Source organism: Tilletiopsis washingtonensis, assembly GCF_003144115.1.
Source record: "Tilletiopsis washingtonensis strain MCA 4186 unplaced genomic scaffold FA09scaffold_6, whole genome shotgun sequence".
NCBI classification, from domain to species: Eukaryota; Fungi; Basidiomycota; class Exobasidiomycetes; order Entylomatales; genus Tilletiopsis; species Tilletiopsis washingtonensis.
In genome coordinates this window covers 101,210-120,892 of record NW_020312003.1, presented here as the reverse complement: position 1 = coordinate 120,892, position 19,683 = coordinate 101,210, and the positions used below count along the sequence as shown (strand labels likewise).

General features: G+C 68.1%; 6 protein-coding genes across 6 annotated transcripts; 4 read left to right on the top strand and 2 right to left on the bottom strand.

The window, feature by feature from the left end:
- Positions 1-91: 91 nt before the first annotated feature.
- On the top strand, positions 92-3,498 carry FA09DRAFT_337426 (hypothetical protein; the record flags this gene model as incomplete). Its single annotated transcript, XM_025743992.1, has 7 exons — positions 92-452; positions 510-951; positions 1,003-1,889; positions 1,941-2,308; positions 2,363-2,492; positions 2,543-2,678; positions 2,733-3,498. The coding sequence occupies 7 exons, from the start codon at positions 92-94 to the stop codon at positions 3,496-3,498; spliced, it is 3,090 nt and encodes a 1,029-aa protein (XP_025599560.1).
- A 412-nt stretch (positions 3,499-3,910) lies between these two features.
- Positions 3,911-4,380, top strand: FA09DRAFT_328703 (hypothetical protein). Its single transcript, XM_025741880.1, has one exon. It carries the CDS (start codon positions 4,148-4,150, stop codon positions 4,304-4,306), a length of 159 nt encoding a protein of 52 aa, XP_025599559.1. The 5' UTR covers positions 3,911-4,147; the 3' UTR covers positions 4,307-4,380.
- Positions 4,381-4,598: 218 nt separating this feature from the next.
- FA09DRAFT_328701 (hypothetical protein) lies at positions 4,599-6,624 on the top strand. The gene is made up of 3 exons (XM_025741879.1): positions 4,599-5,228; positions 5,818-6,128; positions 6,186-6,624. The coding sequence occupies exons 1-3, from the start codon at positions 4,791-4,793 to the stop codon at positions 6,490-6,492; spliced, it is 1,056 nt and encodes a 351-aa protein (XP_025599558.1). The 5' UTR covers positions 4,599-4,790; the 3' UTR covers positions 6,493-6,624.
- Positions 6,596-11,405, bottom strand: FA09DRAFT_359326 (hypothetical protein; the record flags this gene model as incomplete). Its single annotated transcript, XM_025745094.1, has 3 exons — positions 6,596-7,504; positions 7,560-11,211; positions 11,240-11,405. 3 exons carry the CDS (start codon positions 11,403-11,405, stop codon positions 6,820-6,822), a joined length of 4,503 nt encoding a protein of 1,500 aa, XP_025599557.1. The 3' UTR covers positions 6,596-6,819.
- Positions 11,406-15,492: 4,087 nt separating this feature from the next.
- On the top strand, positions 15,493-18,689 carry FA09DRAFT_224779 (cysteine proteinase). The gene is made up of 4 exons (XM_025739565.1): positions 15,493-16,062; positions 16,122-17,183; positions 17,239-17,421; positions 17,475-18,689. Exons 1-4 carry the CDS (start codon positions 15,706-15,708, stop codon positions 18,300-18,302), a joined length of 2,430 nt encoding a protein of 809 aa, XP_025599556.1. The 5' UTR covers positions 15,493-15,705; the 3' UTR covers positions 18,303-18,689.
- Positions 18,259-19,620, bottom strand: FA09DRAFT_316500 (ribonuclease H-like protein). The gene is made up of 7 exons (XM_025740845.1): positions 19,354-19,620; positions 19,143-19,283; positions 18,934-18,937; positions 18,693-18,878; positions 18,608-18,640; positions 18,445-18,556; positions 18,259-18,393 (listed from the first exon to the last, which is right to left on the bottom strand). The coding sequence occupies exons 1-7, from the start codon at positions 19,605-19,607 to the stop codon at positions 18,353-18,355; spliced, it is 771 nt and encodes a 256-aa protein (XP_025599555.1). The 5' UTR covers positions 19,608-19,620; the 3' UTR covers positions 18,259-18,352.
- Positions 19,621-19,683: the final 63 nt, after the last annotated feature.

Genomic DNA, 19,683 nt, shown 5'->3' with positions numbered 1-19,683 from the left:
GGTGCTGCGCGCGGCGTGCAGCACCGCACGCCGCGCGTGCGAGAAGCGCTGCTACCTATCTTCCGCTCCACGACCCCCACCTCGCTTCATCATGGCCGCAGACGCTCCCGCCGAGACGAACGGCAGCAGCAGCGGCGCCGGCGGCATCGACCGCAGCGCCAGCTCTTCGAGTCTCTCCGGCGCTGCCGCCGCACAGCCCGGCTCGCCCGACGACGCCTCCTCGTCCAAGGCGGCCGCCGGCAAGCGCCCGCACCGCACGTATGCGCGCCGCTCGTGCCTCTCGTGCCGCGAGAAGAAGACGCGCTGCGAGCTGCCCGACATCTACGTCGAGAGCAACCGCGACGTGGCGCTGCCGGCAGAGAAGCGCTGCCACCGCTGCTCCGTGCTGCAGCTCGAGTGCGTTGTGTGGGATGGAGACCGCAAGCGCATCAGGAAGCTGCCGGAGCCCTCGGGTGAGTGGTCAGAGAGCCGGCCCGGTCTGCGGCCTGCGACTGACGCAGCACTTGCAGCACTCGCAGCGTCCAGTGCGGTGAGCTCCTCCACTGCTGCTGCGCGTGCACCTCCTGCTGCCGCGTCGACAGCTAGTCCCGGCCCCGCTCAGACACAGGGCATGGACGAGCAGAGCGTAGCGCAGACTGTGCGCAACATTCTCTTCCTGCCGCGTCCCATCGAAGATGACGCCAGTGAGCGTGCCGAAGGCTCGAGCAGCGCCGGGCGTGCCGGCAAGGGCAAGGGAACGTCGCGCTCGCTTGTGCGGCGAGGCGAGGCGCGGCCGATGCAGGACCGCGAAGTCATCCTCTCGGCGTGGCACCCCTACATTCTCATGTCGCAGCTCATCCACCGCATGTCCACCTTCGGGCGGGACATCGGACTGAAGCGGACACTGAGCGCGCCGCTGTCGGACCCGACGGATCTGGTTGACGAGACCCTGAGCGGCCGGCTTGATTCATTGTAAGTCCACATCGCACACAGGAAGGCGCGTTCTCCTGACACGCTTTGCAGCCTCGACGGACACCGCCTGTTCTTTCCTCATATTCCGCCGCTGCATGTCTGCCGCCGCTCGCACCTGCAGGAGCCGACGCAGTCGTCGACGCTGCTCCTAAGCGTGCTCTACACGCTGGCGCTGCGCGCCGCCGACGTGCCTGGCGGCTCCTCCCCGCCTGCTGAGCCAGCCAAGACGCGCGCGATGCTCGAGGGCCTCGACTCTCTTACGCACCACCATGGCGTCGCTGTGCTCATGTTCCTGCCGCGCAACCGCCGCGCCATCCTCGCGCTCGAGCTGCTAGCGTCGTACCAGCCCTTCGCGCTGCTCCCACCGCTCGGCCGTACCTCGGTGACCACGGACGGAGGCATCGGCATCGAGATGCTCGGTAACGCTGCGCGCACAATCGCGCATGGCCTTGGGTTGGACTCGTCGCTGGACCGCTTGCGCGAGGCGGTCGCACTGCGTACGTCTGGCAGCGTGAGCGCACATGTCGGAGCGCAGGCGCTAGCGGACATGCTGTACGATGCGACGCAGTGGCTCTCTATCGTGCTGCAGGAGGCAGAGCTCGCCATGGCGATCGAGCCGACCGGCGGGCCGTCGGCCTTCCCGATGGATGCGCTCGACATTTTGCTCGGACGCAAGCACAGCGACTCGCCCTCGATCTTCAGTGCGACTCCCTTCACGTCCGTTGCTTCGCCCGAGGCAGAGGCGCGCGGAGAGGTCTTTGTGTCCTCAGTGCAGGGGCGCGCATCGCTGGGCCTCCGCACGCGCTGGCTGGCCCTGCGGCGCGCCCGCACGCTCGATCTCCTCTCGCCGCGCCTGACCTTTGCACTCTGCGGCTTCCACCTGCGCGAGATCGACAATGACGAGGAGCTTGCTGTGCGCGATGCTGAGAAGATGGCGGGTACGTGACCGATGCGGTGTGGTGGTGCGCACTTGCTGACTTGCGCCGCAGCATACCTGGACAAGATGCACGCCAGCAACGAGCAGGCCGAGACGCTTTCTACATTCATGCTCGAGGCGCTGTCCAATTGGCGCGCGCACCACAACAACCGCGTGCGCTTCATCGGCATCCACCTGCTCGTCTCGGGCCGTTGGACCGAGAACGGCGAGGAGACGCCGGCCACGCCGGCGAGTACGCGCAGCGAAGACCACCAGCAGGGCGGCACCAACGTCGCCAGCCACATCAGGCTTGAGAAGCCGGCCGACTTCTCGCACGATCTGATCAAGTATCTCTCGGCGCCGCAGCCGTCGCCGCTGAAGGACCTTCTCTACGAGACGGTCACGCCGCGTCTGGATGCGTCCGAGCAGCTACTGAGCAGCGTGAGTGCAGCTTCTTGCCGCGCAGGTGCTCGCATGTGCTCACCGATGCCACAGTTTGTGCACCTGACCGATCCCTCGAGACCGCTGGCGCGCTCCCTCTCGCCGATGCTCTTCGTCTCGGACATCGTGGCGCTGGCCAAGTACCACCTCGACGACAGCGCGGCGCGCGTGACAGGCTGGCACAGTGCGTCGATTGCATCGTCCGAAGCGCGCAGCAGCTGACCCTCGCTTCAGGCATTCCGAGCCGGACGGACGTGCACCTCATCATCCTTGCGGAGGCTGCGCGGCGGCTCGACATGCTCTGGCAGGTCGGCTGCGGGCAGGGCAACACGGTGCAGGAGGCGAACCTCGGCGCCATGGGCGCGGCTCTGTGAGTAGGCCGCTTACTTGTGCTTCGCGGCGTCTGCTCACACCGGAGACTCAGCGTCCGAGGCCTGGCGAGTATTCTCGCCACGTGGAAGCGGCTGCTTGAGCGCAAGAAGCGCAGCGAAGCCCCGGCACACGTCAGTCCTGCATCGAGCACCACGTCGCCGCGCTTCGAAGACGGCTCGCCTTCTTCCGGCGACCCAGGCAGCAGCGGCCCGGACGATACGCGTGCGCACGCGTCTTGCGAGGCACGGCGACGAGAGACGGAGCAGCAGAAGCGTCAGGAGCAGCAGCGGCACTATGACCAGCACCTCCGTCCTTCAGCGCCAGCGGCTGCGCCGCAGGAGTCACCCTTCCCGCAGCACCAGCAGCCCATGATGGCCTTTGCCGCGTTCGCCGCCGAGCAGCAGGCCTCGCCGCTGGCGTCGGGCAGCACCACGGGCGGCAGCAGCAGTGCCTACAGCGCCGCGCCGCCATGGCCGCAGCAGGGCACTCCAGCCGCCGGCAACACCACGGCCTTTCCTCCGCCGCCACCGTTCCAGTTCGGCGCCGGCATGCCCAGCTTCGAGGAGCTCTTCCCCGAGCTGGCCAGCACGCCGGCGCAGAACGGCCCTGCGATGCCCACCACGAGTGCGGCGCCAGCTGCTGCGTCGCCGCAGGCGAGCGCCGACGTGCTGCTGAGCGGCCTCATGGAGCTCGGTGGCGCCGGCACGGGTGCGGCCTCGAGAGGCCCGCCGGCCGTGCCGATGGACCGCTGGCTGGATCTGGCGTCGCTGCCGGACGGCGACGCGGGCTGGGAGCGCCTGATGGCGAGCTTCAGATGATGGGTGGGAGAGCCCACTCGCTATCCCTCGTGTTGTACACCGTCACCCTTTCAATGCACTCTCTTGCATTCTCCTATGATGTCTCTCGCCCACAGGAGGAGAAGTGGCTTATCGGCGGCCTCGGCCCGGCCTCCGGCTGACGACTTGCGTCGAATGGCAGCCACGAGAGCAGATGCGCATGGCTAGGAAAGGAGTCGAGCACCTGCTCCTGTTTGGGTTGCCTTGCCGCAGCGTAGGCCAAGACGGAAGCGCGTTGCCGACGTCCTTCATGCAGGCACGCGGAGGGACCTTCCGCGCAACAGCACGCGCACGAACAGAAGAGGGGGAGGTCGCGGCGGCGGGTGTCGGAGCGGCCGCCTCATTCTTATTACATTGAGCTGGGACAGGAGCGAAGTGCTCCGCTTCGAGCCCCCTCGTGCGAGCGCGGGAGCTGCGAGTCCCGGCTCCGAATAAGGGCGGCTCCGCAAAGCCGAAGGCCAGCCCAGGTCACGCGAGCGCGGCGCACTCTACTCTCGAGCTCAGGCACACACGAGGCAATTGCCGAATCGAAGCAGCGAGAGGGGTGACAAAAGGGACCGCGCCGCCTGCGCGAAGAGGTGCAACGCCTGCCTGTGCTGCGGCACGTCTGGCCCGAGGCAGCGCTTGCTCCATGCCTGCCAAGGCCCGCGCACCCTCACCCGCGCTTGCTTTGCTCTCATGCCACGGCGGGGCGCTCGGGCGCGCGGGGCCGAGGAGAGAGACGATGCGCCGTGCAGGACAGCGTAGGGAGGCCAGGCTGAGCGCGAGGGGTGCAAGCGGCGAGCTTTGATGAGGAGCTTCATCGCCGGAGCATGGCAGGGACCCTGCCGCTGCCGCTGCGTGCGTGCGAGGCAGCCGCTTCAGAGGTGGAGCGCGCGCTCCCGATGGCCGATGCTTCTGCGGCTGCGCGATGTTTGTGCGCGGCGCGGCACGCCGCTCCCGAGATGCGGGAACGCTCCGGCTGCGCGCTGCCGAATGCAGCCTCGGCGCGTGGGCAGAGGAAGCGCGCGTGTCGGAGAGAAGGGATCGACGCCCGGCGGGCGGCGTGTCAGCACCGAAGCGCTCTCACAGCGTCAGCCGCACGTCAGGGGCGGAAGCGTGAGTGAGATGGGCCGCTCCTCATCCAGCCCTCTCGCAGAGCTGGGCCCTGCGCCAGGCTTGCGGCCGCAAGAGGCAGGCGGCAAGCTGATGGAGCAGGCCGTCGTGGAGCACATCTCATCCGCCTCGCTGCTCCCATCCTCGCTCCTCACCTCCATCCCCCTCACCCACCCACCATGCTCGCGCCGCGTCTGCCCTGCGTGCGCACCCTCACGCTGCTGCTGGCGCTCCTCGGCATCGCCTCGCACGTGCGCCTCTACGTCGTGCTCGGCGAGCTGCAGGAGAGCTTCCCCTACGTGCCCAACTCGAGCAGCAGTGTGCTCAAGAGCAGCACTCCGCCCCCGCCGCCGCTCTCTGCGCTCGGTGGCGCCCTCGACAACTCGACGCACCCCGCTGCCGCAGCGTGGTACAACATCCTCCCAGCTCGGCCCTCATCACGCACGCCAGCAGCGCTCATCGTCTCGCCATCGACGTCGCAGCACAGCTCAGCACCAGCTCCGGCAGCACAGGAGCGCAGCACATGGGAGGCGGCGCGGCTCGTCACGCGCACGATGCGCGGATACGCCGCCATGAGTGCCGCTGCGGCGGCGGCGGGCGCGTGGGGCGTGCTTGCAGTGAGTATATGCTCTGCCCTGGACGACTCCCTCTCTCTCGCGAGCGAGCGATGGTGCGCGATGCCGGAAGGGACCGTGATGTGACGGACGGGAGAGGGCCAGGCAGACCCTGCAGCGGCGCCCTCGCAAGCGCGCAGCAGCTGCGAGATGCAGATCTTTCGCGGCGCGAGAAAGGCGCAGAGGCGGCAGGCGCCTTACGGCCGCATTTGCCGCCGGTGTGAGATGATGCGCGTGGCGGCGGCGCGCCAAAGGCGGCCCAAATCCACTCGCTCGGGAGACGTGCAGCATCGGCGCCGTACCGCCGCCGCGCAGACGCCGTCTTGGCGCATACGCCCGCGGTGCGCGGAGGTGGAGGCGAGTTCCGTCGCCCGGGAGGCATCAACTCTGCTTGCTGCGACACCAGCAGCAACAGCTGTGGGATGTGCGGCTGCTGCATCCTCGTGGCAGCTCGTTCCGACCCCTGCAAGCGCTCGTCGTCGTGGCCACTCGCATCGGAGAGCACTGGCCCGAAAGCGTACACAAGCGCTGCTCCGCCGTCGCTGCCTTGACTTGTCCAGCTCCATCTGACCACGCTGACACTCCGTTACAGTCCTCTCTGCTTGCCACGCGCATCTTCGTCCTCTCCTCCTTCCTCGATCTTTTCCTCTTCACGCTCTCGCTCTTCTCCCTCCTGCTGCTCTGCACGTATCCCGAGATCCGCTCCAATCTCTGCGAGCTCTTCTCGAGCGGCACACTCGCCGCCGGCACGCAGCTCGGCGTGGTCGGCAACGAGGCCACGCAGCCGGGATGGCTTGCTCGCGTCGTCGAGGAGATCTTCGCGGGCGAGGAGTGCGACGAGGCGTTTGCGCGTGATGTCGTGCCGCTCCTTCTCGTCTTCAGCCTGCTGTACACAGCCGTCAGGTGCGTGCTCGCCGGCTCGATCCGTCGCTCTGGCACAAGCTCACCTCTCATCCGCAGGCTCTACTGCTTCCTCACGATCCACCACTTCTACACGCAGTTGCTGCGCACGCGCATCCATCAGTACCTGCCGTGCTCGAGCAGCAGCAGCAGTGGCAGCAGTGCCTCTTCGAGCGGCTCGGCGCCGCGCAGCAGTGCCACCTCGTCGCGCGGCTCGCACGACGGCCTCGTCTCGCCGACCAGCATCTGCTTCCCGATGGTGCCGCGCGGCTTGACCGTCGGCGCTGCGGCACACGGCGGCAAGAAGGCTCATCCGCCGAGGGCGGCCTCGCGCGTCATGACGGAGATCAACGAGAAGCTCGCATGAAGCCGTGCTCTCCCTCTCCTCGGCGCCCTCCTTCCTGTACTTGTCTCGATACCCGCACCCACCTTCTCTCAGCGCCGAACCAGGCAGCCCCATTGTACAACACCAGCACGTCGAATTCCAATCGCTTCCCACTTTCTTGCGACATGGAGCGTGACGATGATGTAGGATTGCGTGGGCGTCATGTAGGGAGGGGTATGGGTTTCGTCTGACACGTCGCTGCGAGGCAGGCGAGCGCGAGCCGGGTATGGGCAAGGACAGCGCAGGAGAGCAGCGAGGCAGGAAGCGTGGCGAGAGCAGAGGGAGAGCAAGGTGGGGGTAACGGTGCTGCTACTTCGCTGGCAGCGCCGGCGGCAGACCTCGCTCGTTGTCCTTGCGCCGCTGCTCAGCCCGCAGCGCGGCCCGCGCATTGGCCAGGTCGTCCTGCATCGAGTTGAGCTCCTCGAGCATCTGAATGCGCTGCCGGCCGTCGGTGTCCATGCGCTCCTCGAGCGTCGTCTGCGTCTCGAGCAGCTCGGCGCGCAGCTGCGTCACCGTCTTCTCCAGCTCGACGAGGCGCGCCGCTGTACGCCGGGCCGCGTGCGGCACATCGCGGCGCGCCAGCTGCCGCTCGAGATCGCGGACCCGCGCCACCAGCGCAGATGTGTCCATGCCGAGCGTCAGCGTGCGTGGGCCCGACGAGAAGCCGGAGGTCGACGGCGTAGTCGGGACCGAGCCGCTCGAGACCGGAGGCGAAGATGAGCGTCCGGCCGAGGCGCCGGGTCGATCAGTGCGCGTCGAGAGCGTCGACGCGACGATCTGCAGCGTGCCGTGTGCGGGGCCGCCAGAGTGCGACGGCAACGGCGGCGCATCGCGCAGCGAGAGGAACGTCGAGTGCGGCGAGGCACTCGGCGAGCCGGTCGAGCTATTGCTGCCGCGCGAGACGTACGACTCGCCCGCGCTCGAGCTGGCGGCTGCGTGGCCGCGCGGAGAGTAGGACTCCAGCTGTGCGCGCAGCTCTGCAACCGAGGCCTCGCTGAAGACCGAAGAGTGTCAGGTGGCATCGTCAGGGCTGACTCGGTCCAACTCACAGCTTGCGCTCGCGTCCGCGGGATGCCTCGATCGGGCTTCGCGGTGGGCTGGTCCTCTTGCGCTCGAGCTGAGCTCCGAGCTCTCGTTCGCGGTTCTGCGCCTCGTGTGCCTCTCGTTGCGCCTCGTCGCGCTCCCTGAGCAGCGCGCATGCTTGTTCCGCAGCACCGCGCCCAGCCGCAAGAACGGCGCGGACGCGCTCCGTGAGCGCCTCGGCGTCAAGCGGCGCGTCCTCGTACGGCGGCACAATGCTGCGCCGGTGCTGCAGCGAGCCGCGATGCTGCTGCAGCTGCTGCGACGACGTCGTCGTGGCGAGCAGCGGCGAGTGCGCCGCGCGCGCAGTGGCAGCAAAGGCCCGTTGCAGCGCGCCGAGGCCCTCCTCATTGCGCGTCGCATCGAGCAGAGCGGCACGCAGTGCTGGCGCGGGCGGCAGGAGCTCGAGCACCGCAGTGATGGCGCCGCGACAGTGCGCGAGCTGCGTCTCGGCGTAGCGCAATCGACGTGCAGTGGCCTCGGCATCGGCGGAGCCGGCTACCTTGACTGGGCTGTCGCCGGTGGATCCAGAGTCCGTTGACGCTGCCTTCTCAGCATCGCCGACACGCGAGCTGGCGTCGCGCAGCTCCGCCTCGAGCGCCACGCTGCGCTTCTCGGCGAGCGCCAGCCGCACAGCCATCTCCTCGAGCATCTGGGCGTTGCCGCGCTCCTCGGGCATGCGCGAGAAGCGCTCCGCGCCTCCGCGCGACGAGGCCGCGACGCTGGCGCGCTGCTGTGCGGCCAGCTGGCGCTTGGCACTCTCGGCCTCGCTGCGCCAGCGCTCCAGCTCGCGCTCGGTGTCTTGCAGCTCCACCTCGAGCTCGCGCACTTGCGTCGCCGCCGCTGCGTCGTGCTGCGTGCTATCGTAGGAGACGTCGCCGCGCGCCGAGGCCAGGCGCGTTGTCTCGTCTGCGAGGTCAGTGATGTGGACTGCCAGGCTGTCGAGCAGCGCATCGATGTCCTGTCCTGCCGTCTTGGCCTTCTTGACCCCGCCGTAGCCCTTGATCTGCGCCAAGAAGTCGTCCATCTCCTCGCGTCCCTCGTCCTTGCCTAGCACGCGGGCGCAGCGCTCGTCCTCGGCACGCAGGCGGCGCTCGGCGTTCTCGAGGCGCCGCTCAAAGGCGACGAAGAGCTCAGCACGCTCGTGCATCAGGCGCCGCTCGGCCGCGACCTCGAGCTCCAAGTCGCGCAGCTTCAGTGCAGTCGCCTTCTGCGCCGCCTCGTGCCGCGTGGCGTCTTCCGTGCGCGTAGACACGAGACGCTGCGCAGCTGCTGCGTCTTGCCGAGCGGAGGCGAGCTGCGTCTCGTGGTCGCGCAGAGCGCGCGTGCTCTCCGCGTCGCGCTCCTCCAGGCGCTGAGAGAGCGCCTTTGCGTCCGTCTGCCAGCGATCAGCGCGTGCTTCGGCGTCGCGCGCCCGCGCATCAGCAGCATCGAGGCGGCGCTGCAGCTCCGCCACAGCGGCCTCATCTTCGCGGCTCTTGGCCTTGCCGAGTGCCTCTGTCTGTGCGCGCGCAAGCTCGAGCGCCCGCTCGCTCGTGTCCAGGCGCCGCTGCAGCTCGTCTGCGCGTTCGCGCGCTGCGTCGTCGGTGTCCTGCCGCTCCTTGAGCGCCGTCTCGGCTTGCAACAATTGGTCCTCGAGCTCGCGAGTCCGCGAGTTGGCGTTCGCCGCCTCGCGCAGTGCCACACGCGGACTGTCAGGTCGCGCATCCTCGTCTGCTTCGCCGTCCTCTCGCTCGGCCACGAGCGACTCGAGCTCCTGCACGCGCGCAGCCAGCACGCCGGCCTGGTGCTCCATGAGCTGTCGCCGCCGTGCCGCGGCAGTCTCGACGAGCACGAGCAGTTCTTGCGCGACAGCGTCGACCTTGCGTGTTGCGCTGCCCACTTCCTCATCGGCTTGGCGATGTGCCGCGCCGGCGTCTGACGAGAGGCTCGGCAGTACGCCTGCGGGCGTGCTCGGCGTCGGCGGCAGGTCGGTCGAGCCCATGTTCGACTTGCGTCCAGTTGAGCTAGAGCTCAGCGTGCGGCTATGGCCCGGACGCGGCGCGCCGGCGCGGCGCAGCTTGACAGCCGCCTCACGCACGCGGGTCTCGACCTTGAGCTTGAGGCGCATGTCCTGCATCCTGCGCTCGAGGCGGGCCAGCTCCTTCTTGCTCGCCTCGACGGCCTCGAGGCTGGGCAGCTGCTCGTATGCCTGTGCATCGACGAGCGCCAGGGACGCGTCGAGCGAGTCTAGCAGCGCCATTTTGGACGGCGCGGCTGAGGTGCGCGTGCGGATCGAGCGTGCGCCGATCGACGTGCCGAGCGATGGAACGCGTGTATGCGAGCGCGAAGCGGGCGCTGAATGGATGGACGTGCCCCACTCGAGGCCGAGCATGCCACCACCGGCCATGCTGGCGCCGCCATTCGACGACCAGCTACTGTCCGCCAGGCTCTGCCCACTGCCGAGCGGCGAGTGCGAGAGCGTGCTGAGAGCTGGCCCGGGCGACAGGCGTGCGCTGCTGTGCGCCGGCGAGACGGAGAGCTGCGCGTGCGCCGATGCGGGCGAGAGCAGGCTGCTCGAGCTGATCTCGGCCTCGGATCGCAGCACCTCGATGTTCGACTTGCTGCGGCCAGACGGTGATGGTCGCTTGGGCGACGTGCCGCTGCTCGGCGCAGGACCTCGCCCCAGGGAGCGGCCCACATCAATAGGCGCCAGTGCGCGTGCCGCCTTGCGAGCGGCCATCGCGCTGCTCTCTGCCGCAGCGGCTGCGCGCGGCGCCGGCTGCTTCTCCTCCTCACGCCGACTGCGGCCGGGCGTGTCCTCCGCCGCAGAGGCATCCCACGAGCCGCTCTCGACGCGCGGCGTCAGCAGTCTGCGGTCCACGTCGGCCGCATCCTCGGGCCAGTCGCCGCCGCGTGATGAGCGCTCGCGCTGCTCCACGGGCACGGCCCGCTGCGGCGATGGTGGGCCGCCAACGCGTGGGCCGCGCCGCGCAGCGCCCGTCTCGGGCCGCGAGATGGCCACGCGCCGCACGGCCGTCGAGACGACGGCGCTGAGATGCGCACTGCCCGTGCTCATCACGCTCTCGGCGCGAGAGGCGCGCGAGGAGCGCGAGTGCGAGCCGGTGCCGCTGCTGCTGCCGCCGTTGATGCGCGGCGATGGGAAGCTGTTGGGATCCACGCCGGCGACGCCTCGCGCGCCGCCGGAATGCCCGCCTGCGCCGACACGTGTCAGACGCACCACCTCGGCGCTCGTGTCGGGCGAGCTGCGCCCAGAGATGGAGGCAGATGTCTCAGCCTCTGCCTCGGAGCCGCGGCGCGCACTGTGCCCCGAGTTGGAGGCGGATGCACTGCCGGTACGCCGCCGCGCCGAAGGCGGCGGTGTCTGTGTGCCGACGGTGCCGTAGCGCACGGGCGGCGGCGTCGAGCTCGATGCGATGGGAAAGGATGGCGGCGGCGAGAGCGGTGCCGCACGCTCGGTGGAGCTGCTGCCGCCGCGCGGCGAGGCCGGATAGCGGCCGGATGTGCTGCTGGCGGCGTAGTACGAGCTGCCGCCGGCTGCGCTGGCCTTCTCGCCGGCTGCCGCCGCGTAGGCTGCAGCCGCGCGGCTGGAGCCGGCGCTGCCGCCGCCCGAGGCAGACGCTGGCGAGCGGTACACGGCAGCATTGACGGGCGGCGGGCGCAGCGGGCGGCGGGCGCAGCGGGCGGCGGCCCGAGTAGGTGCGCACCAGCGGCGACACGGCGACGGCGGCGGCGCTGCTGCTGCTCGCCAGCGCAATGCCGGCGTGCGGCGCGTAGAAGGCGGGCGACGCGGGGAGCGCGGGCGAGAGCGACATGGCGGAGGCGCGTCCTGGGACGAGGATGGACTAGCAAGGCATGGGCAGGTGCGATGGGCCGTGCTGGGAAGAGTGGAAGGCAGGCGGACGCGGGTGAAAGGCGCCGAGGAGCAGCAGCGGCCGCCGTGGCACAGCAACGCCAAGGGTGATGCGCAGACTGAGCGCCGGCAGGCAGGCGATGCGACGTGCGCAGAGCGTGAGGAGCAGAGAGAAGGCGAGGAATTAGTGGAAGGGAAGGGCGAGGGTATGCAGGGCGCTGAAAGGGATGGGAGAGAGGAGCGCGAGCGGCCGGCAGCGGTGCGGCGAGAGGCTCTCTCACCCGCCGCCGCGCCGCGAGGAGGCAGCTGCTCCCACAGCGCGAGAGCGCGCCTCCGCCGCCGCGACGCGCGCTCCCCGCCGGCCACGCGCACAAGAGCGGCGCTGCGCCTCCTGCCACGCGGCCGTCGGCTAGCTCAGGGTCCGGCCTCCCGTGCTGAGGCTGCCGCAGCCGCGCGCCGTCGCGCCGTCCGGTCCGGGCTCGCTCTACAGCGGTACCTCTGTGCAGCATGGCATCTGTGGCAAAGACAGGCCCAGGCTGCAGCACCGGGCCGCATCGCTTGCGCGGCGGGCCGGGCGCAGGGCAGCGAGATGGGTGTGCAGCAGCGATGCATGCGGCGCCGCTCCCACCCTCTGCGTGCGGTGTCTCATCAGCGACAGCCTCGGCGGCCCAGCCTCGCCTTGCTCCGGCGAGCAGCTGAGTCCAGCCCACAAGTGGCAGAGAGCTCGGCGGAGCGCTGCAGGCAAAGCACTCCGCCCTTTTGACACAGCGGGCAGGGCGATCATTGAGCGGGATCGACGGGGCGGCCGCAGCTCCAGCCTGCCTGTGCGTGCAGGCAGTGCCCGCGCAGGCGCTGCGCCAGTGCTCAATGCAGAGGCATCCCTCTCTGCGCCCGGTGTGGCGAGCGACAGGATCCGGGTATCACTTCGTGTGCTGCTCGTGTGCTGCTTGCCTGGGCGCATGAGGGAAAGATGGGAGGACAGCAGCTCCGCCCGTGGGTGCAAAGTCTACCGCGCAGGAGCAGCGCGAGGCGCCACGCCGCGAGGTGCAGATCATCCGCGACACGCGGCGGCGCGGGAAGCGGCGGCACATGGGCGCACATCGGGCGGGAGCCGCCGCCGCGCGCCGCCTCAGCCCGCCGCGGCAGCTTCTCTGCAGAAGCCACGGCCGTGCAAGAACCGCGACGACGGGAAGGAGCAGCAGCACAGCCGGCGCTCAGCAAGGCAAGCTCTGTCGTACGGCAGCGGCGAAGGATCAAGTGAGGCCGAGTTCTGTCTTGTCTGCCTCAGAAGAGACGGCCAAGCCACCTCTCTGAGTCCGCGGGAAGCGCCACGGCGCGTCCCCAGACACGGCGCCTGCGCGAAAAGCGCCACACGCCGCAGCGGCAGCCTGCGCGGATCGACGGGCGCATGTCTGCGCTGCACCTTGCTCTGGGCTCGACGCTCTCTGCACTCGACTCGGACTCCTGCGCAGACTTTCGCTTGCGTCCGCGCTCTGGCGCATCGCTGAGGAGTCTCGGGGCATTTCTCTGAGCACGCCGAGAGCCTCGCTGGTGTGTGAACCTCTGCGGGTCTGCTGGCTCGGGGCTTCGCAGCAGGCCGAGCCTGTGCCCGCGCCGTCCGTCCTTGGCAGTCCCCAGAACAAGTGCGAGATACATTCAAAAAGATGCGCAGCGGTCTGTTTCGGCGCGGAAGATACAACAGCGGCGCGATAGCGCTTGTCCAGAAGCAGAGGCGCTTCTGCTAGCCTTGCCGTCCCCTCTCTCGTAATGCGGTTGTACGAACGAACTGCCAGCGCAAGGACCGACTGCGAGGTGTTGCCGGTCGACTATTTGTACCGCGGGCTGTCAAAGACGAGCGTGCCGTCATAGAGAAGCTCGAAGTCGCGAAAGCCATGCAAGTGTCCGTCCCACTGAGACGCGGTCAGCCCTGGCCCGGTGCAAGTAGTGGTGTAGCGAGTGAACTCACGTTATCGTCGCCCTGCGATATGGGCACAGATATATGGGTCAGCGCCGCAGCCTCCACACAGCGTCAAAGCCCCTGCAGGCACCGACCATGATCTTGTTTGCTCCGAAGCACCAGTTGCGGCTGATCGAAAGTCAGCCAACGGCAAAATCAGTGCATGCGACGGCGTCATTGCCCTTCTCTTCGCCGCGGAAGTATCTGGCCTCTGCCTCACAGTACTTGCTCCACCGTGACTGGTCGTCCGTCTTCGTTCCTGATGGTGCAAGAGGCTGGTTCATTGTATGCTTCAGGTGCCATGCCGTTGGGATGATCGGGCGACGCAACGTATTGCGAGCCAGACACGACACGCATGTTCTCTGTGTGGACGCCTCCGAACTGATGGTGGTCAGCTCGAGCGCTGGGAGAAGGCTTGACAGCTCAGGTACCTACACCTTGCTTCAGGACGAGCGTCGACACTCTGGGCACGGGAAGTGAGGTCAGATAGGAGGCATTGAGCGGGGCCGCGAGACTTACGGAGGCTTTGTGGCATTCTCCTGTGCTTCCGGCAGCTGGTGAATGAGAACACGCACACGTTCAGGCTCCCAACAGGGGTCATCTTCCTCCCCTCCCGATGCGACGTCGGCGTTCCTCAAGTCTCGTTCAGTCCATGTGACGTGGAGTCGCTCGTACGGCATCCCGAAGTACCGTCCGATGGAGTAATCGGTATACGCTAGGAGAGAGTGCAGCTCGATCGGAGTCCTCCCCCGCCATCTGCTCACGCCTATCCAGTCGCCTACAAGATCTGTCTTGTCCCAGCGAGATCTTGAGTCCTTGTGTGGCGCACGCGAACAGTGTGTCAGCAGCTTCGCAGCAAGACTTGTATGCCAGACTTGACTGACCTCTTTATCCCATTGCGCCTCCCATGCCGCCACGTCGGCGTCGTTGCTGCGTTTGATCTGTCGAAGCTGCTCGTAGTTCACGGTGCGACTACGCCAGAGGGCTGCGCTGTCGTCTATTAGGTGCTTGAAGTGCTTGCAAGTACGCTGTGTGGCACCGCGGTCAGCCCACGTCAGTGTCCCAATCGCAGCTGCAGGTGCAATGGCCGCAGCGCCACGTACCCTGATCCGCCTCAGCACCCTATAGTCGCACCAGTAGAATATCTCGAGCTGGACCTCAAGCGGAAGGTCGAGGAAAAGCGGCATCCTGGAGCGAGTCTAGGAAGGTGTGAGCGAGGTGCGGGCGATGGAGGATGTACATGACGGGGCCACGGCGGCTCGATGCGAGCATCTTAAGCCTCACAGAGGAGACGCTGACCGCCAAACGAACGTGTGTACCGTCTAATGCGGAGCAACATGGCACCTCACGTCGCACCTGAGGCTGCCCAGAGGCGCCGTAAGGGGGCCGGATCGCCTATAGCGGACGACATGGGCGCGCTCCGCTTGCGGCCCGCGAGGGCAGCGCGCGGCGGCGGCGGTGCTTGCGGTGCTGCGGCGCCCGACGCCGCGCGGCGCCGCGCGCGCCCGTTGGCTGTGCATCTGGCCTCGCTGCTGCCACTCCTTGCTCCTCTCCACTCGCACCCCTAGCCGGCGCTGGCCGCTCCTCTCTCTTCCGGCTGCGCCATCTGCACCCAGGCCGGTAGCGCCCGGCGTACCTTGCTGTCGTCCGTGCCGCGTCCAGACACGCCGCAGCACGCGCGGCACCGCGGCCGCAGCGGCGCCTGCTCAGCCCATGTCAGGCCATGCGGGCAGCTCCTCGCACCCGCAGTCGGCCAGCGCACTCTTCACGCAGGGCGTCGCCCACGAGCGCGCGCAGGCATTCGCCGATGCCCGCGACGCCTACGCCGCAGCGGCACAGCGCTTCCTCGACGCCGCACGCGCGCCTGCCGCCTCGGTAGCGGCGCGAGAGGAGGCCAAGCGTGGCGCCAAGCGGGCACTGGAGCGTGCGCTGGAGTGCAAGAAGCGCAGCGGCGAGCGCGGCGCGCTCGAGGAGGGTGAGTGCGAGAGATGTGTGCCAGAGCTGCAGAGGTGCCGGCGCGGACGAGCGGAGAGATGTCGGGGGCCGACAGAGTGGAGGTCAGACGGCGCGGAGATGCACGAGGTCGATTGGCACCGGGAGAGCCTGAGCAGCGCCGAAGACTTGCGCATTAGCTGGGGGTGTGCAAACGTATCAATGGAGCACAAGCAGTCGGTCTGACGCATGCGCGGTGGGGACGAGCCTAGTCTTGCAGGTCGACTCTGTGCGGCGCGTGTGATGGAGGCACGGGACATGCGATGCTTCGGCATGGAGCGTGCCGCACACTCGCTGCGACAGCTCGATCTCGATGATACAGGCAGCGACGCAGTGGCGCCCGCTCGCGACGCTTCTGTGTGCTCGACTGACAAGACGCTCATGCAGCGGAGCAGACGCGCGTGCTAGCTGCCTCGACGCTCATCAATGGGCATCGCTATCCTCTCTGGCCCGCCGCCAGTGCCAGCCTTCCGCCGCCGAGCTTGTCGGCCGCACAGCGTGCTCTGGGTGCCTCATTCGGCAAGCCGCGCGTGCGTGCGCCGGCGACCGTCATCGTCGCAGATGCGCAGCAGAAGCTGAAGGGCAGAGAGATTCGCCAAGATGTCGTGACGGATTGCAGTGTCGTTGCTGCGCTCGAGGCCGCGGCGGAGCACGATGCACGCTGGGGAACGCAGGTGAGCTGCCGCCTTCCCTGCGGTGCTTGCGACCATGCTCAATCTGCATGCGCAGATCGCCTACTCGGCGCTCTTCCCGCAAGACGCAAGCGGCACGCCGCTCACGCCTGAAGACGGACAGCACCGCGTGCGAATGTACATCAACGGCGCCGCGCGCGGCATCAGCATCGATGATGCCCTGCCTCTGTATCCCACCGGACTGCCGATGTGCGCCCGAGCGGTGTCAGAGCGCGGCTTGCAGCTCTGGCCCTCCTTGCTCGAGAAGGCCTACCTGCGTCTCCAGGCATCGGGCTACGACTTCCGCGGCTCCAACAGCGCTGCAGATCTGTACGCGCTCTCCGGCTGGCTGCCGGAGCACATCGGGCTCTCGCACGCCGGATTCCAGCGCGAAAAGACGTGGGCGCGCGTCTGGAACGCCTGGCAGCGAGGCGAGGTCATCATCACTGCCGGCACCGGCAAGGAGTCGCGCGGCGACGGAGTGCAGCCTCTCGTCCGGAGCCACGACTACGCGGTTCTGGAGATGAAGGAGGAGCGAGGGGAACGGTCGCTGGTGCTTCTCAACCCCTGGAGCCGGAGAGGTGCGGCAAGGCGCGAGGAAATGGACGCGGCTACGTCCGATACTGCCGACGCTGCTGCTTCGCAAAACGGCGACACCTCGGTGCAAGCCGACATGCAAGCCTCACTGGCACGACTGGCGCTCGACTCTTCATTCGAGGAGCCAGCGCTGGAGCTCGAGTCAGAGCCGGAGCTCATCGAGCTCTCGTGGACGGAAGCGTGCAACCGGCTCGATGCGCTCTATCTCAACTGGCAGCCCTCGCTCTTCTCGCACAGCCTCGCAGCGCACATTCGCCTGAGAGCGGCGCACTCGACGCGCGCTGAGAACGGCACGCCTGCGTCTGCGAACGACGTGCAGAGGAGCGTCGGACAGAACCCGCAGTACTGCCTCACTGTCGAGGGCCGTGAAGACGGAGACCACGAAGAGGTGTGGGTGCACCTCGCGCGTCATCTCGACGCACAGCCAAAACGAGACGACGAAGAGACAGAGTACGTCGCGCTGCACGTGTACGAGAATGCGGGTGAGCGGCGTGTGTACGAGGGGCGCGTGGATGGCAAGCAGGTGAGTCTGCGTGGCTCTGCCGTCCTTCATGCGTGGGCTCACGCTGCGAGACAAGGGCACGTACACAGACAGCGCACACCATCTTCTGCGCCTGCGGGCCGGGCGGCAGAAGCGCAACTACACGCTTGTCGTCTCGCGCCACGGCCCTGCCTGCGACGCTGCCTTCACCCTCACCGCGCACGGCCATGCGCCGCTGCAGCTGCACGAGCTGCCGCGGGCGTATCCGCACGAGACGAGAGTCAGTAGCAGCGCAGAGGAGGAGCTAAGACACGTCTGACCTCGATGTTACAGGTCGAAGGCGCGTGGAGAGGCCGCAGCGCCGGAGGCAACTCGACGCACGCGACATTCGTGCACAATCCGCAATACCGCCTCGTCGTGCCCGCATCAGCTGCCACAAGCGGCGCGCGGTCGACTGCCACCTCGCTGCTGCTGCTACTCGAGGCACCTCGCGACGTGGCAGTGTGCGTGCTGCTGGTGCACGGCAATGGCGCACGCTGTGCCTCAGTGCAGGCCAACGAGGTGCTGGCATCCAGCGGTGCCTTCCGCTATGGCCTAGCGGTGCTCGAAGCGACGTTGCCAGCGCATGGCGGCGCTTACACCGTCGTGGTGTGCACGTATGCGCCGGCACAGCAGGGCGCCTTCGTCCTCACACTCCAAGCTTCGACCCCAAGCGCCCGCATCGAGACTCTACCCGTAGAAGGCGCGGGCATGTACTCGCGCGTGCTGCGCGGCGCATGGCGGAGGAGCGAGGACACGGCTGCGGGTGCGCCCGGACACGGCAGCTACGGCGCCAACCCGCGCTTCCGCCTCACCGTCTCGGCCCCCATGGCCCGCTTTGCGCTGCGTCTCTCGCTGCCGGAGCTCGAGGGCGCAAACGCGGCACGCCCGGCGCTCAACGTCGCCATCTTTGCGAGCACGTCCGCGAACCGGGCGCTCGGTCGCGAGATCATCTCGTCGGGCCCGTACGCCGAGGGCGTGTGCGGCGTGTCGATCGCCGAGGCACGGCTGGAACGCGGCAGCTACGACGTCGTGTGCAGCACGTGGGAGCGCGACGTGGAGGGCACCTTTGTGCTGGATGTCTACTCTGACCGAGCAGTCGACTGCAAGCGCGTGCAATAGATACCCCTGCTGCTCATTGAGCATCTCTTCTGCAGATGTGCCATTGCGCCTCATGGCTTGACAAACGCATGTTCTCTGTAATGCCGCAGCTCTGCGCAAGGCGTCAGCGCAGAAGTGAGAGCGGGCGAGGAGCTAGACACACCCTCGATTGAGCCGCGAATGTCCTCCAATGCCCGATGCGCGCCCTTGCCGCCCTGCCACCGCTTCGCTGGAGCGGGATACCAGCGCGTCACGAGCTCCTTGATCGTCGAGACCTGCTGCAGCGTCAGGCACAAGCATGTCGCAAGCCTGGCAGCGCAACTCACGTCGACGATGCGGTAGTGCAGATGATCGATCAACTGCACCTGTTGTCAGCACGTCCGCTCACTCTCCGTCGCCCGCGCCACTCACCTCTGGCATCTCGCCCTTGAGAAATGCAGCGTCGGCATGCACCGTGTTGCCCGCCAGACAGGCACTGCGAGCATGCGGCACTCGTGCGCGCACATAGGCGAGCAGCGCGGCACGCACATCGGCATGCTCGCGAGCTGCGGGCGACATGCAGGCCGCTGTAAGCTGAGAGGCGCCGTGCTGCTTCGTCTGTGAGGAGGCGTCAGCATCATGTGGAGGGGCGCCGTGGAGCTGAGCGACGCACACACCTGCGAGGCGAAGGATGTCAGCGCGAGTCCAGACGACAGCATACATGCAGCGCCGCTGCCCACAAGCCCTCTAACGACCAGCTGGTGAGAGCGAGAGCCAAGCGTCTCGTGCCTTCGATCCGTCGCCCATGACCTCTCGGCGTCCCTGCACCTCCCGCGCGTCCCCGCACAGCGCTTGTCTGGCCGCCAGCGCTGTCCGACTCACCAGTCGCCCATGGCATCAAGCACCGCCTTGTCCGTCTTGATGACCCACACGACGCCCTCGTCGAGCTCGTTGAGTGCGCCGTCGGTGATGATGCATGCCACCTCGAGGATGCGGTCCGTGGCGGGGAAGAGGCCCGTCATTCTGGCACGGAAAGGACCGTCAGCGCAAGCGTCCAGCTGCGGCAGAGCTAGAGCCGGCGACGACGACGCACTCGCAGTCGATCCACACGAGCGCGCCATCCTGCGGCGCCAGCACGCGCGTGGGCGGCGGCGGCGGGATGGACGAGTAGGTGGGCTGCGGCACGGCCGCCGCCGAGGAGGAGGCCATGATGCGTGCCGGCGGCGGCGGGCGCTGCGTGCGAGCGTAGCTGCGGGTATGCAGCTGCAGCGGCGGAGCGGCGAGGCGAGACACTGGCTGAAGCAGAGGCAGACGCAGCGGCGACGCAGGCAGCAGACGGCGCAGCATGCGGAGGAGGAGTGCAGGAAGCAAGGAGCACGACGCAGAGCACTCGGCGTGTCACTTGCTTTCGCGCGCGTCCTGC

What these genes read in the sequence shown, in the direction of transcription:
- FA09DRAFT_316500 (XM_025740845.1), bottom strand. Translation starts at nt 19,607, where the DNA reads ATGCTGCGCCGTCTGCTGCCTGCGTCGCCGCTGCGTCTGCCTCTGCTT. An exon ending in CTCGTGTGGATCGACTGCGA is followed by an intron (nt 19,284 to 19,353) that starts GTGCGTCGTCGT and finishes TTTCCGTGCCAG; the next exon opens with AATGACGGGCCTCTTCCCCG. An exon ending in TGCACTACCGCATCGTCGAC is followed by an intron (nt 18,557 to 18,607) that starts GTGAGTTGCGCT and finishes ACGCTGCAGCAG; the next exon opens with GTCTCGACGATCAAGGAGCT.
- FA09DRAFT_328701 (XM_025741879.1), top strand. Translation starts at nt 4,791, where the DNA reads ATGCTCGCGCCGCGTCTGCCCTGCGTGCGCACCCTCACGCTGCTGCTG. An exon ending in GCGCGTGGGGCGTGCTTGCA is followed by an intron (nt 5,229 to 5,817) that starts GTGAGTATATGC and finishes ACTCCGTTACAG; the next exon opens with TCCTCTCTGCTTGCCACGCG. An exon ending in CTGCTGTACACAGCCGTCAG is followed by an intron (nt 6,129 to 6,185) that starts GTGCGTGCTCGC and finishes TCTCATCCGCAG; the next exon opens with GCTCTACTGCTTCCTCACGA.
- FA09DRAFT_328703 (XM_025741880.1), top strand. Translation starts at nt 4,148, where the DNA reads ATGCCTGCCAAGGCCCGCGCACCCTCACCCGCGCTTGCTTTGCTCTCA.
- FA09DRAFT_224779 (XM_025739565.1), top strand. Translation starts at nt 15,706, where the DNA reads ATGATACAGGCAGCGACGCAGTGGCGCCCGCTCGCGACGCTTCTGTGT. An exon ending in GGCGCGTGGATGGCAAGCAG is followed by an intron (nt 17,184 to 17,238) that starts GTGAGTCTGCGT and finishes CTGCGAGACAAG; the next exon opens with GGCACGTACACAGACAGCGC. An exon ending in CGTATCCGCACGAGACGAGA is followed by an intron (nt 17,422 to 17,474) that starts GTCAGTAGCAGC and finishes TCGATGTTACAG; the next exon opens with GTCGAAGGCGCGTGGAGAGG.